At 34.3% G+C, this 15,855-nt stretch overlaps 1 protein-coding gene and 1 pseudogene across 1 annotated transcript; both read right to left on the reverse strand.

Annotated features, from left to right (window-relative positions):
• Window positions 1–318: 318 nt before the first annotated feature.
• LOC107903252 (outer envelope protein 61-like) lies at window positions 319–4,732 on the reverse strand (annotated as a pseudogene).
• A 1,124-nt stretch (window positions 4,733–5,856) lies between these two features.
• On the reverse strand, window positions 5,857–15,191 carry LOC107906661 (kinesin-like protein KIN-12E). The gene is given in 23 exon segments (XM_016833726.2): window positions 5,857–6,260; window positions 6,263–7,956; window positions 8,054–8,133; window positions 8,222–8,281; window positions 8,712–8,771; window positions 8,866–8,922; window positions 9,022–9,091; window positions 9,555–9,790; window positions 10,229–10,333; window positions 10,428–10,586; window positions 10,963–11,028; window positions 11,401–11,464; window positions 11,643–11,701; window positions 11,849–11,936; window positions 12,037–12,111; window positions 12,198–12,268; window positions 12,378–12,467; window positions 12,666–12,758; window positions 12,859–12,972; window positions 13,427–13,546; window positions 13,695–13,778; window positions 13,862–14,017; window positions 14,627–15,191. Coding segments are annotated over 23 exon segments (4,110 nt in total). The 5' UTR covers window positions 14,915–15,191; the 3' UTR covers window positions 5,857–6,039.
• Between the last annotated feature and the right edge of the window lie 664 nt (window positions 15,192–15,855).

Raw genomic sequence — 15,855 nt, forward strand, 5'->3', positions numbered from 1 at the left:
AAACCGAGTCCAAGGATTTTATTTTTTTTAAAAGGGCTGATGGCATCCACGTGTTAGCTTCTGGGACGTCTAGAAGATGGACGGAATGAGTGTAGATTGGAGTAGTTTAGTTGTCATGTCATTTTCAATATTAATTATATTAATTTTCAGTCAAAAAAAAATTTCCCGGTTGACTTTTTATTTTCTTCATTATTGTGAATGCGTACCCTTTTCATATTCTCTTTAATATTGACTTTTTTTAAAGAGAAAAAATGGGAAGGGGTGAAAAGGTGGAAAATAAATTTTGAATAGGAGAGAAGAAAATGAAAGAGACGCAAATGAATGACGAGAAGCCAATAGATATTCGTTAGCCGAACCCGAAAACAGAAGGATCAGAAGACATATGTCATCAGAATGCTGTATTGTTACAGAGAAAAACCTGAAACAGATAAGGATCAGAAATATGTCCTCAGAATGCTGATATAGTGATATTTTTGCAGAGAAATGGAAGCCAGTTTGATATCAGGAATCAGGATCGTGGCTTTCAATCTCCTCTGAGAGAAACACTGACCACTCTTTCATCGATACAACACGGAATCCACTGAGCGTTCACATTTGAAAGAAATCTCGACCACCCCTTTCATCGATACAACACAAAACACCGTTTTTTAATCGTGAGAACGTGTTGCTCCAAATTACTGCCCTTACCACCTTGCAACCCGAGAAGCATGATATAGTCTCTAAAGTTGAACTTCCATGGCGATTCACGTTCAAAATGGAGATTGAGATAATTCAATCTACCGATAAAACCCAACCGGTGAAGAACCACTGCTAAGATGAGCATGCATAGTGCTAGGATCATACCGGGTTTTCCAAGCAACCAGTTCTTTGCCTTCTTTGCACCTTCTACTCCTTTCTGGATCCTATCTGCCCAGCGCATCTGGAACAAGATAGTGAAGGGGGAATGTTATAATTTAGTGGCAAAAGCGGTTAACATTCTGATAAAGAAACGCCCACCACAACTGGCTCAATAAGAGACAACTTAGAGGAGGAGGATAAATGGTAAGGATGAAGTTGAAGCAATGTGTAGACAAAACCACACTATTCAACTATAATAATTTGAGATAAAGATTGAAACATTTATACTGATAAATGGTTTAACAATTATATAAACCATGTTCTAAATAGCCAAAAATTTTAAAACAGGGTACCGAAACAAGTACCTTTCTATCCAATTCCTCGGGTGATAAAGATGCCATAGCTTGTTGTGCATTGGCATCTTCACGAGAAAGCTTCAATCCAAATTGTTCACCCATGTTTTCCATTATGTCTGGGCTCATGTTTTTCATCATTGATGCAAACATCTGCCAATTTATAACAAAACCTTAAAAGCCACGAACTTGGGGCAACTTAAGCTCTAATCATGAAGAGACACTTGCAATTGAGAAGGACAACATTCTTCGTCATACCTGCAGCATCGCTGGATCTTTCATTTGGTTTCTCATCTGTTCTTGTAAATCAGCAGTTGATGTAGGCAAATTCGACTGAGAACATTGGATTCGGAAAACGACTAGAAGAACTGGTTTCACCAAAACCATTATTCCCATTGGAGACAGATGCCGTCTGAAATTCTGGATATTTTACCTCAGCATCTGAATCCAGTCTGCTACTCTTTACAGCTGTTGATGTGGAAATAGAGTCATTCCCTTCCAAAGAGGCTGCTGCTTCAAACATTTTCTGAAGCTCCTCTGGAGGCATCTTGGTCATCATATCAGTTGCAGAATTAAGCATGTCAGGTGTTACATTGGGATGAACTGATCCAGGTCCAAATCCAATTGAACCATTTTTTGTAGCTGTTCAGGTGACATTTTGCCGATCATATTTGTAGCAGTCTTAAACAAGTCTGGTGACACCTCTCCAACTTTACCGCCACTCAAAGCAGAAAGGGTATAAGGATCAGCATTAGAAATGAATTTCTAAAACGATCAGCTAATACAAGGGGAAACGGGAGAATTGTCAATTTTGGGACCTACTAAATTAATAATAGAGCACAAAAAATTGATTCAGCACAGACCACAAACTTTTAGTTCTACAAGTTCTACTTCTAGCAACAGTAACCTTTTTAAGTTCATAATCTCATTATCCACCATGGACATGCATCAAAGCGAATTGTAATTATTTGCATACTATAAGGTGATAATATAAATTAATGCCGCTAAGATTTAAAGCTAAAACAACGAGAAATAAAGAGAGCAGAAACCGTAAAGGATCTTCAAGTATCAAAGTTCACATCATTTTTTATATATTCGACAGCATAGATGACATAATATGGCATTACCAGATTAAGTAATTGACCACCAAACAAACAATTGTCAAAATCATAACAAACCGAAGGGCTTCTGGATCATTTTTTAGAGCCTCCAGGCACACAGAATTGGCTGTCAATGTCCCAAACGTTTTTCCCACTCTCATTCTTTAGATAATCCAGTACTTTCTCGTGGTTGTTTCGATGAATACTTGGTAAATGAAGTTTGGCGATTAGCTGAAGAGGTGCTTGCAGCTTCTTCAGTTATTTCTTCAATTGCCACACCTGTGAAATAACGAGCAAATAGAAGTGTAAGCATTAAAGACACAGACACAGACACAGACACATACATATACATATTATATATATGTGAGAGAGAATATCCATAAGAAAATGCAAAATATAGGATGTTAAATTTACCTTGAGGTGCCTGATGACTGCCTTCTCTAGCCAATCTTTCCTCAGCATCCCTACATTAACAATTGACATCACTAACTACCACGGCGCATTCAAACAAAAAGTGACTTATCAGCAATTTTATGAATAATGGTTAATAACTAAACTACATACCATAAAAGAAAAGAGAAAAATAAACGACAATTACAAAATGCACCTAACGTGTCCCAGCCAATAATAATCATGACATGTGTTGGTGCATAACTACTTCAAAGGTGAATGCACCTGACTACAACTTATCCCGTGTTTCCACAATCTTAACTCAAATAAATCATACCTCAATACATCAGCAACTGTTTCATCACCAGGGTAAACTTCATGTGCCTTGCTCAAATCCGAGATGGCATCCTAATAAATTGCAGAAAGTTATAAAGCAAACACATGTGCAGATTATTCCAGAATTTGAAAATGCATGCTTGACCTATATGCATATAAAACCCACTTCTAGTTGGCCCAGTTCTTTGTATGCTTGACCTCTTCGGTAAAGAGCTTTGACATTCTTTCCATCATCTGACAAAACCAGAAATAAAAATTGGTAAGTTCAGCTAGATAGAAGATGGAAGACGCAAACTATTATATACTAAATATACAAAGAACATCTATCTGTTTATTTAATTAGTAGCCTAGTCTAGTGACATTAAAGAGTGTTTTTTTTTCATATTATATTGGGATGAGGATAATAACTTGAGAATATAATTTATGATAAAACCTATAGTACTGTACCATGAAATAAAGGAAAAACTGGAATCTTCGTACCTCAGAGCCTTCTTTCATACATTTATCATATTGCCTTGTTTTCAAGTATCAGGACATCAGATTAAGAGAGCATGCCAATAAAAGTGTTCTTCCATGGGAGGAAGGAATTCCTTTAAGGTTTTTCTTTGCCTAATATTGTGGAAGAGGAAATGAAGATTTTAATTAATGACAATAAAATACAAATAAGCTGAGATAAATTTTAAGAAAAAAATGAAATATAAATCGCTGGCTTACAAGCAAATATTTCTCAGAGGCATCATCAAACCTCCCCTGCTTATGAAGCTCATTCCCCTAGAAAACATATAGATATACTCGCATGTCTGATGCTAGTTAATAAGAGAAAAGAGTAAATAAACCAGAAATATGACAGGGTGAACCATAAATTAAAGTTATAAGACATTGTTTCCGTTCTTCTGTTATTTGAAAATAATTCCATGGTGAAAAAGTCTTCTCAAGATTCAATGTGTAAAGTTAGTAATAATAATACCATTAGTTTTTGGAAACTGATTAACAGAACGAAAGCCATGCACTCAAGCAGCAATTGAGGAAATCATATTTTATTCGATCACAAGTTGCACCCCTAGCACTGAATTGCCTCCACATTTGAGTCATAATTGAATAGTATCCATACACAAATGATGTCTGGTTTCTTCACATACACCTCACATTCATATATTTGACTAACATATTTAAGTTATGCAAATGCAACCCAATGATCATGTAAACCCGACAGTATGATATTATCTCATCAAAGGTTTTACAATGTATCCAGTTCTGTAAAACTTCTAAAAGAAAGAGTATCGCAACTTCTTTCAGCATCAAGGCTCCTACTGCGTTCTCTCTTTGTTTAAGAATGTGGAGAAAAAATCTCTTTCATGATGGACATATATTTTATCTGAGCGATTGAAAATCAACAGCAATGATGTGATTTTAGATGGTAATAAAACACCTGGTTCTTCAACATCTGAGCTGCACTTAATTCATAACTGATCTGAGCAACAGCATGGGTACGCATGGGAGCTATCTCTTCAGGCAATGCATAGTCATTTTCTCACCAATTTCCGCCATCTCCTCTGGTCGAGTGTGCTTTAACTGTTCTGCAGCAAGTCTCATGGTCTTCATGCTTTCTGAGGCCATTCTCATCAGATTAGGATTAGACATCATCTGCATTGCGCCAACGCCATTAAATCCACAATAAAACAACTACTAATGTTTAATGTTGGTTGTTAAAAAAATACTCAAGAACTTTCAATTTCAGTTATTTCAACGAGTGAACCAGTTCAGCTAAAACCTACTACTCACAACTAAACCTAGCAAATTATGGATAAATTAAATTTATTTCAAAGTCATAAGAAATTCAGATATATTACCACACTAATTGTGCACCAGAAAAGAAAGAAAGAAAAACTATTTCCATGAAAAAAGGGTCACTAACGTAAAAAAAAAATAAAAATCCTACACGGGTTTAGTAAATTCTAAAAAAAACACAACAATTCGCAACTGCAAAAGGCATTAAATTTATTCAGGCCTCAATCCGCCTCAATTAAACCCGTATCTGACACCTTGTATATGAGTTTAGTTATAGTTAATTGTATAAATTTAACGGTTGATATAGTTGTTAATTGTATAAATTTAACGGTTGATATAGTTGTATTTTAAAAAAAAATTATTTTATTAAGAAATTTTAATATAATATGAATTTTGATATTATTTATAATAATATTGGAAATTTTATATATTTATATTCCAATAAGTTATATTTTTTATAAAGTTTATTTTATTAATATTTTGATATAGTTATATTTTCTCGTATTCTATTTATTAATTCTCTTCGTTATAGGATAACATGGAAAGACCATATAAAGCTTTTGGAGCAAAAAAGGAAAAGATTAATTGGATAATGGTAGAGTGAAAGGAAATTGGAAGGATAAAAAATTGAAAGTATAAAAAATTAAAAACTATGGATAACATAAATTTTGTTTCTAGAGAGAAAAAAAAAAGGAAAATGAAAAGAAAGAAAATAAAATATTTAAAAAATACATAATTTTAAATTAATATATACGTCTTCCTCCTCATCCTATTTTAACAAGATTAATTTTATACATTAAAATAAAAAATAATCATTCCTCTTATTTTCTTTTCTCACACATTTTCTTTCCAATAAAGCATATTTTAAAATTTATTTTCTTTCCACTTTCACTCCCTCCTTTCATCCATTCATTTTTTAATCTAACCAAGCACACATTACGGTGAAGCTCATAGATGGCAGCATAATTTCAAATCCTGTAGTTCTTCAATTTTAAGATGTCCTAGCCATCTTTTATTTTGGTTTTTCTTTTGTTCTATAAGAACCATCAATGTCTTCAGAATACCCTTAGAAAGGGAATAGCAATTAGTATATAATTAAAATACAAACAAGTACATCAACGAGATGGAATAGTTAATTACACCAGAAATTGCACGCATATTTCACAGGATTTTGAGTTGTGAATTAATGTGGAAAATATCAGGAGCCTGTTAAAAACAAGGATTTAACAGACACTTCAATGTTCCGATTCTAACAAACTCTTAGCCTCCTCGAAAGTTGCCCAAACACTTTGTAATTCTGCTCCCAGTTTTTCGGATAACAAACCTGAATGAGACAACCATTGCTCTACCTTCTTGCCAGATGTGGCTCTCATTATTTGTAGCTGTTCTAATCTCCTTGACTCAAGCTTCAATTCTTCATCAATGGCCTTCATCTCCGCTTCTGTCAGATCCACATAAAAATACTCTGCTGGTATTCCAAGATCAAGTTATCGATTTCAGCTTTCCCATTCTCTGCAATTTCGAGGAGGGTATTTTTCTCTTGGATTGCACTTTCCATGGCAAACTTCAATTCCTCCACTGACTTTGATCCTTTCTGTATTTCCATTGAAACACCTTCCATGTCTTTTTCTACCTTCATCAGTTTCTTGTTCAAATCCTGGAATCTCATTTTAATGGCTGCCAAGCTTTCACGTGATGACTTGATCTCATTTTGGAGCTTGCTTTTCTCTTCTTCAGTCTTCAGTAACTCAGTAGCTTTGCCACCTAAACATAAGTTTCTCTGGGAGGGGTCAACTTTATCCAAGTTATCAATGGCAAATAAAACCTTGTCATTCTCTTGTCTATTACTTTCTTCCTCAAGTTTTGATTTCAACAACACAATGTTGCTCCTTGTTGCGGATTCAGATTCCCGTATCTTACTCAACAACACCTCGATTTCCGCCTTTGACTTCTTAAGATTGGCTAGTTCGTCTTTCTTGTTATCCAAGTATGACAATGAGGCATTTAATCTCATCCTTGCTCGAGCTTCTCGCTGTTCGAAGTAAGCAACCGAAGAAGAAAAGTTTGAAAGAGAGTATTTGAGTGCTGATAACTTGCTGTCAGTTAAAGCTTTTCTTTCTTTTGTTTCTGAAGAAATGATTGCAACAGATTCAAGGTGTCGTTGTTTCTCCTCTATCCCACTTTCTGTTACTTCTATTTCTCTGGAAAGGTTATCAATCTCACAGAATGATTTCTCAAGGGAACAAAATTCGTTAACTGTCTTGGCGGAATATGAAAGCTTTTCAAGTGCCTGTTTCAGAATTGCTCTTGCAGAATTTAAATCTTCTGACAACTTTGCAGCAGTAGTATCTTGGTCTATTTCCATGTAATTCCCTGCTTCTGATTGAAGATCGGAATGCACATCTTTGACACTTGAGATCACTTCAATAGCACCAAGCATATTCAACTCTAGACTTTCACCTGCATCCTGCTTAAGTGAGCAAAGGGGAGCAGTTCCACCCTCTAAATCCTTTGAGTCAAATTGGACATGAGGTTTATCCAAGCTGTCTTCCCCTCCATCAAATTCAACTAGCTTTTCAGGGCATTCGAATTCTCTAGGCTCCATTCTGTTTGGAGTTCCTGAAGAAGAAAACATTCTTTTGAACTCATCTCTCTCCTGCATTGCCCTTTCATACAAACCCATCAATTTTTCATTTTCTTCATGCATTTCCGTTAGCTGTTGCTCGAGGTTATCAACAACTTTCTTCAACTCGACCTGTTTTTCTTCACAATTTTCATGTAAAGCAGCATCAGTGTGGTCCGTAGTGTCATTTTCATTAATTTCACCTTCATTTGAACCTTTATAATTTCTTTCAGCAGCATTCTGTTCATATAATTCAAGGAGCTGCTTGTTATCCTCAACATAGCTCTTAAGCTTTGATCGTAATTCTTCGTTCTCTTGAGATAACTTAAATGCTCTCTCATGAGCTTCAGCTTCTCTCTGACTTGCAGCTGCTATGGCATCAACCATTGTTTTAAGCTCCAGTTGGTCATTAAGTTTGATAGTTGGCACATCTGCTGGTGATGAACGAACCACTGTTTGCTGTACTGCTTCTTTCTCCAATCTTGAAGACCGTTCTTCTTCAAGCTTGTTAAGTAGCTCACTGACATACCTGCAATATTGATAATTATTTTGATGGTAAAGCATATCAATATATGATACTGCATGACTGTTTCTTCGAATTGTACATCTCTTAAGCTATGACATACCTCTCTAACTCTTCCTTCTCATCAAGACAAAATTCAAGTTTTTTCTGGAGTACATCCATTTCCGCCTTGTTGTGAATTGCCTGTTAAACAAACATTTATCGATCACATGAAATCCATCTTTTACCAAAAGAACAGCTTCAAAGAAATAGTTCATCCAGGTATAGCTACCTGCATTCTAAGGAATTCGTTTTCCTCCTTAAGGTTAGAGCCCCAAGCTGAATCCTGCTCCTGTTTTCAGTATATCAAAATTTCTTTTTCAGGCAAGAAATATGTAATAATAGATATTTTGTGGAAGAAGACCCATTGCAGAAGATAATAGGTTTTTTTTTTCTGTTCAAATTCAGACATCCTATTTGCTGCCATAATCTTATGTCTCACAAGCCTCTTGCCACTAGGTCAAGAGATTATTGGCAATTTCAAAGATTACATTACTTAGAAATATGTAAAGTTAAGAATCTTTACTCCAAGTGGACAAAAAAATTTGTCAAAAGATGTAGGATTATTTAAAAGTTAAGAATCTAGCTCACAGTTGTATTCATTCAGGTTATAGTGAATTGCAAACAGTTTCCAAGATTACAAGACACATAATGCAAACATATCTTTTGTAGTTTATGCATAAGAGAATAACCACACTAAGATCCTGGAAGACTTAACCAACCTGACTAGAGATCAGTTCATTAAGATCATCATTAACTCCTGACCCTTTAGATTTTGTTTTCTGCATTGCACAAACATTAACCAAGATTTAGAAGATTTTCTTCACAAAATTTAAAATCATCAAAATTTAGGTCATGACAAAGCTTAGAAAGAACCTCATTCATTAAGGAGTCTGACTCATGCATAAGTTTCCAATCTAGTGCCTCTAGCAACTGCATAATAGTGACTGGAGTAAGCAACGTTTGCACTAAAGACAATATCAACCATGAATTTAGACACTAGAAGAATATTCAAAGAATTTCTTTTTGCACCTTATTGTGTAATGCCTTGATCTGTTCATTCATCATCTCCACTTGGCCTTCATCACAAACGGACTTCAATCTGTGAGTAGCAACAAACATCAGAGACATAATAATATTAGTGTTTGTTTATTCCTGCTCATGCAAAGAAGAAAAATAACATGTAAATAAGCCAAAAGAAGCAAACACTGAAAATTAAATGCAATTATGTAAGAAGTTTTTTATAAACACTTTAGAGAATTGGTTCTTTCAGCATTTACCAATTTATCCTGGCTTGAAGCATTGACTTTTTGGTAGGAAAGATACTGCAGCTTGAAAATAAGTAAATGCTAAGATTTAAACTAGACCTTACTGAATGCAGTACTCTTAAGATGGTTGCATGAACCAATTAAGCACCAGGCTCAAAGCACTGATTCATGACAACAACTAGTTTAGTATTTACAACTGAATATAGTTCTCAAACTTATAGCAAGTAAAAAAAAAAGGCAAATGGATAACGATTAAAGAGTGAAATGGAGAACCCCGAGGACCAGGTGCAAACATACCTCCTAATCTCTTCCTTCAGTCGCAAATTCTCCAGTGCAAATCTAGTGACTTCTTGGTTGCGATCAACTTGAGCTCGTAAAACCTCAATTTCCTTCAAATATTCTTCCTTCTCTTTTAGTAGGTGTGCCTCAGCAGATATCTTTCCAGAAGCAACAGCCTCCAGCCTCTTAATTCCTGCTTCTCGAAACCTTAACCTCATTTTCAAACTTTGGATCTCATCTTCTCTTTGTTTTGCCTATCAACAAAGACAGCACAAAGTAAACAAAATTTACTTCTAGTTTTACGTAATACTCTAGAGTTCAAATCTCACGGAATCCCTTTATATACTAAAATTTTAAGCATGTCATATTTCTTAAGATTTAAGAACCAAACCTCAAAAAATATTGTTAACTTTGGATCTCTTCTCTTTATTTTGCCTATCAAAAGTCCAACACAAAGTAACAAATTTTACTTCTAATAACTTATCACATTACGCAATACTCCAGACTTAGATGCTAAGAACAAATCTCACAGAATTCCTTTATAATTTATATAATCAAAATTTTAAGCATGTCCTATTCCTTAAGTTAACTCCCAAACTTTCAAAAATTATTGTTAACTTAAACTTTGCAGCCCCAAAGACTGAAACATATAAAATAAAGAAAAGGTACTTCTTTCAAGGCATAGGACATACCAACTGCATAGCTGCCTGGTTTTCAGCAGTCAGTGCTTGTAAAGCGGCTTCTTTCTCCCTTTCCCTCTTGAAGGCCCCAACAAGAGCAACTTCATAATCTTTTTTCTGGATTACAAAATCATAATAAGCAGAAAAAGAAAATAGTTTAACAACAGCTCTAGATTGGGTGTTTCCTCAACAAAGCAAGATTTCTGCATACCTGAGACATCCTTTTATCAGATGTAAGTGGACTGAATGATCCAGGAGGGCATTCCCATTTAAAGGGCCCAGGTGATGCTGGAATGCTTGATGCCAAGTTATCATTATCCAGATTTTCACTTTTGCCATTAACAAAAGCTCGTAGACGAGATACTTCTTTCTGAAAAAACAGAATTTTGGATAATAAGGATAACTAGAAACCTGAAAGAATATGAGAACCATGCAAATGAAATAAATAAAATGAATCATTTAAACTTTGGCATGACTTCAGCTCACAAAAACAGAAGATTCTGCTTGCTGCTTGAAATTTTGTAAATTAACATTTATTATTTCTACCTTTATTTTTCAGTTAAGATAAAGCAAAACATAATACTCACAATACAATTACTGCTTGCTCAATAAAAAGGAGATTCAGCAGAGAAGTATAGTGAAACTCATATTGATAAATAGAAACTGAGCGAACCGCCTACTATTACAGTATTACAATAACTTTAAAGGTACTTTCAAATATGATCGTAAGTTTAACAATATTATACCTTCAGCTGTTGAATTTGCAGTCTCATAGCAACAACATCTCCAGATGCATCTTCATTTACCACTGCCTACAATACATTAGTTCAAATCTTTCAATAAATATGACATCCAAAATTTAAAAACTATATACATTAACTAGAATTTGGCTAACTGATTAAGAGGCTAAAAGAAATAATTTTTTTAACAAAAAGTTGTATTTTTCAATATATATATACATGAAAAAAACTTGGTATCACTCGACCTTTTTTAACTAAATGGGTTCCACAACACAAAACTCTCATTATTAGTATACAAGTACAGATTATGTAGTCTAAACAGGCTCAAAGGCTAGCATCAGTTCCTGTTGGGAACAGAAAATAAAACAGAGGATTTCAGGAAATCACATGAATGACGAGTAAGCCATGCATTGTATTAAAAGTAGCTAAGCAAAGATCTCATACATTGTTCTTAATAAATTTAGCCCTCTGTGCAAACTTCAATGTACTTAGTGTCTCCAAAGAACAACTGCAGAAAATGCCCAAAAGAAGAAACGGAAAATTTGTCATTTACTATTATGCATTTAAGATTCAGCTCATTGTGAAAACTGTAGAAAAAAATTGGATTCACACACGTAAATGGAATTTAAAATTGAAGTTTAAATCAACTAACTAGTGCAAAAACACAAAAAATATATTCCACTAACCAATTAGCTGGACTAATATTTGCAATTATGGTTGTTTTTGCATTCCCTCCTAGAGAATCCTGGAAAGAAAATAGCAAGACATTATTTTCAGTTGCATAGCAGATCCAGAACACTAAACATTCTCAATAGAAGCATACATACAACAAAAACTGTTTATAGATTAAATGTATAATAGCTGCCCTGCTTCAAAAAGTTCATAAAAATACCTGAAGCAAAAAAGTGAGCTTTGAATCTCTATAAGGAACATGAAGAGACTTCCCATTGGAAATATTTACAAGGTTCATTATCACAAGTCTGCAAATGTAAAATTGTTTGTTATAGACTGGTAGAATGAAAAACAAATAACCATAATCTGATATTATAAATTTTACACTTTAGAGCTACGATAAGTTACCCCAATGTTGAAAGAGACTTGTTAATATTAGTAGCCTCCTTGAGGCGTTCACCTTCGGCCCCAGAACTCTTCTGCCTGTCATGAGCAACTTATAAATGATATATTCAAAAGAAACTACGAGAAGAAGTGTTATGTTTTTCACACTTAGACATGTTCTGTACCTTTCTGAGCCTGCTAAATCAACAAGATTAAGTCGGGCAAAACGGTGGTGAGTTACACCTTGAGACTCCCACTGATATTAAACACTTAGTTAGAATATTCTAGTTTCAAGGTAAAGACAACCCATGAAAGAGAAAGAACTAATGATTTTATAGAAACTCTTCAATTAAAAGGTCACACACCTTACTTTCAATTATGCATGTAAATACACTGTGAGAACGACTACTTGCACGATTCATGTTAGTGGTAGCCACCTTTCTATTTGCTGCACCCTGAAATATTTTATAAAGCTTTAGGTGAATAATAAGTAAAGAGAAAACATAAAAAGACTATTTAAAAAATAAAAAGAATTCTTATACATTCAAAATAAACTCTAGAAACACCTTATTAACTCTAGCTAAGAATTTTTTAAACGTGAACGTCTAAACCTAGATGTGCTTATGGTACAAGTAACTTTTAAGAGTCAGTACTTGAATGAGCTGTTGAATCACATCCCGTGCACTTGTAACTTCTATCTCCTTAAGATTCTCAACATGAACACCTTTTTTCATATCTTCTCTTATCTGCAACGTAAACACCGAAGAGGAGTCAATTTCTTCAGTTTAGAGGGAAAAACTTGTATTTCAAACTGAGTTGTAATAGACATTATGTAGGTAATTTTACCTGTAAATTGGTTGATGATGGATCTAAAAGATCAAGGATTTGTTCATTATAGATTTCCAGAAACGAGCATTTACAAGTAAATCTTAATTTCTCATCTTTACGAGTGTCTTTCTCCTGATATATCACAGAAGTATGGTATGAGATAACTTGATAACAAAAAGCAAGTGATTTATAAAATAATGAAACATGGTATAGAAGACTGTAAACTCCTAGCTGAGAGAAGCAACTATGTATTAGTTTTTCATAGAAACTTCAGTAGTTGCTTTGCTTACACAAATTCATTCTATCCAAAGAAAGTATTCTAATTCATTCCATCATTTGGCACAAAAATGCAGTTCAGATATTACAATATTAAACATTTAAATATATAATTAAAACTAGTCAATAAAGCCACAATATTTAATCAACAATGATTTCCAACACTCAACATGCAAAACTAATCCTTATCTCCATCCCTCAATCATAAATGCGCAGACCGTCTAATTGTCTAAATGATCATAAAAGAGAATTTATTTTGCACAAGTAAAATTACATCAATCCAATCACAGCTTGCCAAAGTACACCATACCTTTTGTATTCTTGTAAATAAGTATTCAAACACCCTAGGTGTCATCCCACAATTGACACTATGCCTACGAGTGCCTCCTTCGATGTCTCCGAGCATTGTGTGAGTCTTCCCACTTCCAGTCTATAATAGAAAGTTTAAGTTGGAGCCAGTACCAAAACAAGAACCGAATAAAATAAATAAATCCAGACGTCAATAAGTGGAAAATTAACCAATTCATGGAAATAATAGAAAAAATTTTACTCAAAGTGATTAAAACTTGGAAGCTCACTTGGCCATATGCAAACATGCAACTGTTGTAACCTCCCATGCAATTTTCCACCATGGGCAATCCAGCTACTTTGAACAGACCCTCCTTTAAAATCACTTAAATGTCATAATTTAGCAATAACATAGGTCTAAACATAAAAGACTAATTTTTTTTAAGAAAAGGCATACCTGGCTAACATGTTCATCAGCAACAAGATCAAATGTAAAACGAGATTCTGGATGCCCCGTCCAAGTAATTGTCTGACAACTTTCTTGCCTAACACACTTGCTGTTGCCTTGTAGTGAAATTTCAGAACTACTAAGGGGACGAATTCTGATGATAACCTAATTTATTTTTCAAAAAAAACAAAAATTTGGTCCAATTAGCTTAACTTCTATTTATTTTCACTAGCCTGTGCCATTGTTTGGGTATCTATTTAGCTACTTGCCAACTTTTTTTTTTTTAATCCAAGAACATAAATCCCTGTTAGATAAGGGAAAAAATGACATAAAGGGAGGTCCTAACTGAATGAATTGAGGTTGAGTGAAAGCCATTCACTTGAGAACAATTCGGTGATTGGAACTTGATCTGGGATTGGGATCTAAGGGCACTGAGAACCTACTGTATAGTAGTAGGTTGAAAAGCAGTCCTCATAAGAAACGTACAGGGAAAAAAAGGCACACCCTATTCAAGGCTGGTCACTCCTTGCGCTCTCTAGCCTGATTGATCCACTACACACTAAGAACCAAGTCCAACTAAATAAGTTTAAAAGAATGGAAAATAAAAATACGTTTTAACAATTGAAGAGTACTCCAGAATTGCAATCTTCTTTCACAAACCACAGACTAGCAATAGTTAAAAAGAGCGGAAAATTATGTTTTGGCTATTCTTTTTTCTTTCTTTTTTACTTTTGTTAAGAAAATTAAAGGTAAGATTTAAACATTTCAACACACCTGCACATTGTGGTCCTTCCAAAAAGAAGGGTCTTCACGGAACTCAAAGCTCTGTGACTGCGGTGCTGGTTCAGTACTTTCAGTCAAACCATCTTCCCACTCACGGATGCTCCGAATTGCAGAGGTGGAGGCAGTGAAATTGCTGGAATTATCCCTCACCGCCGATTTCACTAGAAGATCCGGCGGGCTACGTACCGACAACAAGGAGGCCGACTCGGAGGAAGAGGTCCGGTTATGGAAGCCGAAACGGCTCTTGATCGCGCTCGCCGTGTCAGAAATGAACGGCATTTTGAAAGGGAAGCTTCGTTTTCAAGTGAAAGTGAAGTGTTTATTTGTTTTCTTTTTGGCTGAAAGTGTTTAGGGTTTGGGGGAGAGAGTGAGAGAGATCTGAGGGTGTTGAGGAAGAACGTTGGAGAGAGAGTAAATAAAGTGAGATTTTGAAATGATTTTTGTTGAGGAAAAACGAATAGAAGGAGAATTTCTGATCGGATGGTGGATAGAGGTTGGAATGGACGGTGAAGATGAGGATATGCTTTTTGAAATTATGAACCGTTGGGGGAATGGTTGAAATTTTTGAACTGCGATTTCTGGAGCCACTTTTTTATTTTATTTCATCAGCGCGTGATTTTTTTATTTCTTCAAAGTGCTGCTTTGGAAAAATACAATAAAATATTAAGGTTATCATGTATGTAGGTGCAGAGTCAGACTGATTGATTATTTAAAAACGGGTAAGTCATCACCCAAATTGAGCATGGAAAATAAAAATTTTGCAATATTCACTTACTGTTAAGTTATTATTACATACATTCATTTTAATAGTTAATTTTTAGTAAGTTTTCATTTTGATTATTTATTTTATTTTTAATTTTCTTTATTTTTTAAATAAATTACCTAGTTTATCATTCAACTTCTAAGATACTTTTATTTGGCTACCTAAAATAAAATCATTATAATTTCATGACCAACTTTTAAGGCATTTTCATTTTAGTAAGTCAAATATAAGCCATATAATATTTACAATATCATTTTAGTCACCAAATTTTTTTTTTGTAAATATTGATCTAAGTAAAAAAAATTAAATATTAAAGTAAAATGACAGTAGAATCTAAAATAATGCATTAAAAATGTCACATTGTACTTGTTGACCTTATTGCTGAAAGTTTAATTTTTTTTTCCTATATTAAAAATTTTAATTCCAAAACATCAAAATCAATTAAATTGAAAACCTT

The sequence above is a fragment of the Gossypium hirsutum genome, chromosome D05 (genome assembly GCF_007990345.1).
Source record: "Gossypium hirsutum isolate 1008001.06 chromosome D05, Gossypium_hirsutum_v2.1, whole genome shotgun sequence".
NCBI lineage: Eukaryota > Viridiplantae > Streptophyta > Magnoliopsida > Malvales > Malvaceae > Gossypium > Gossypium hirsutum.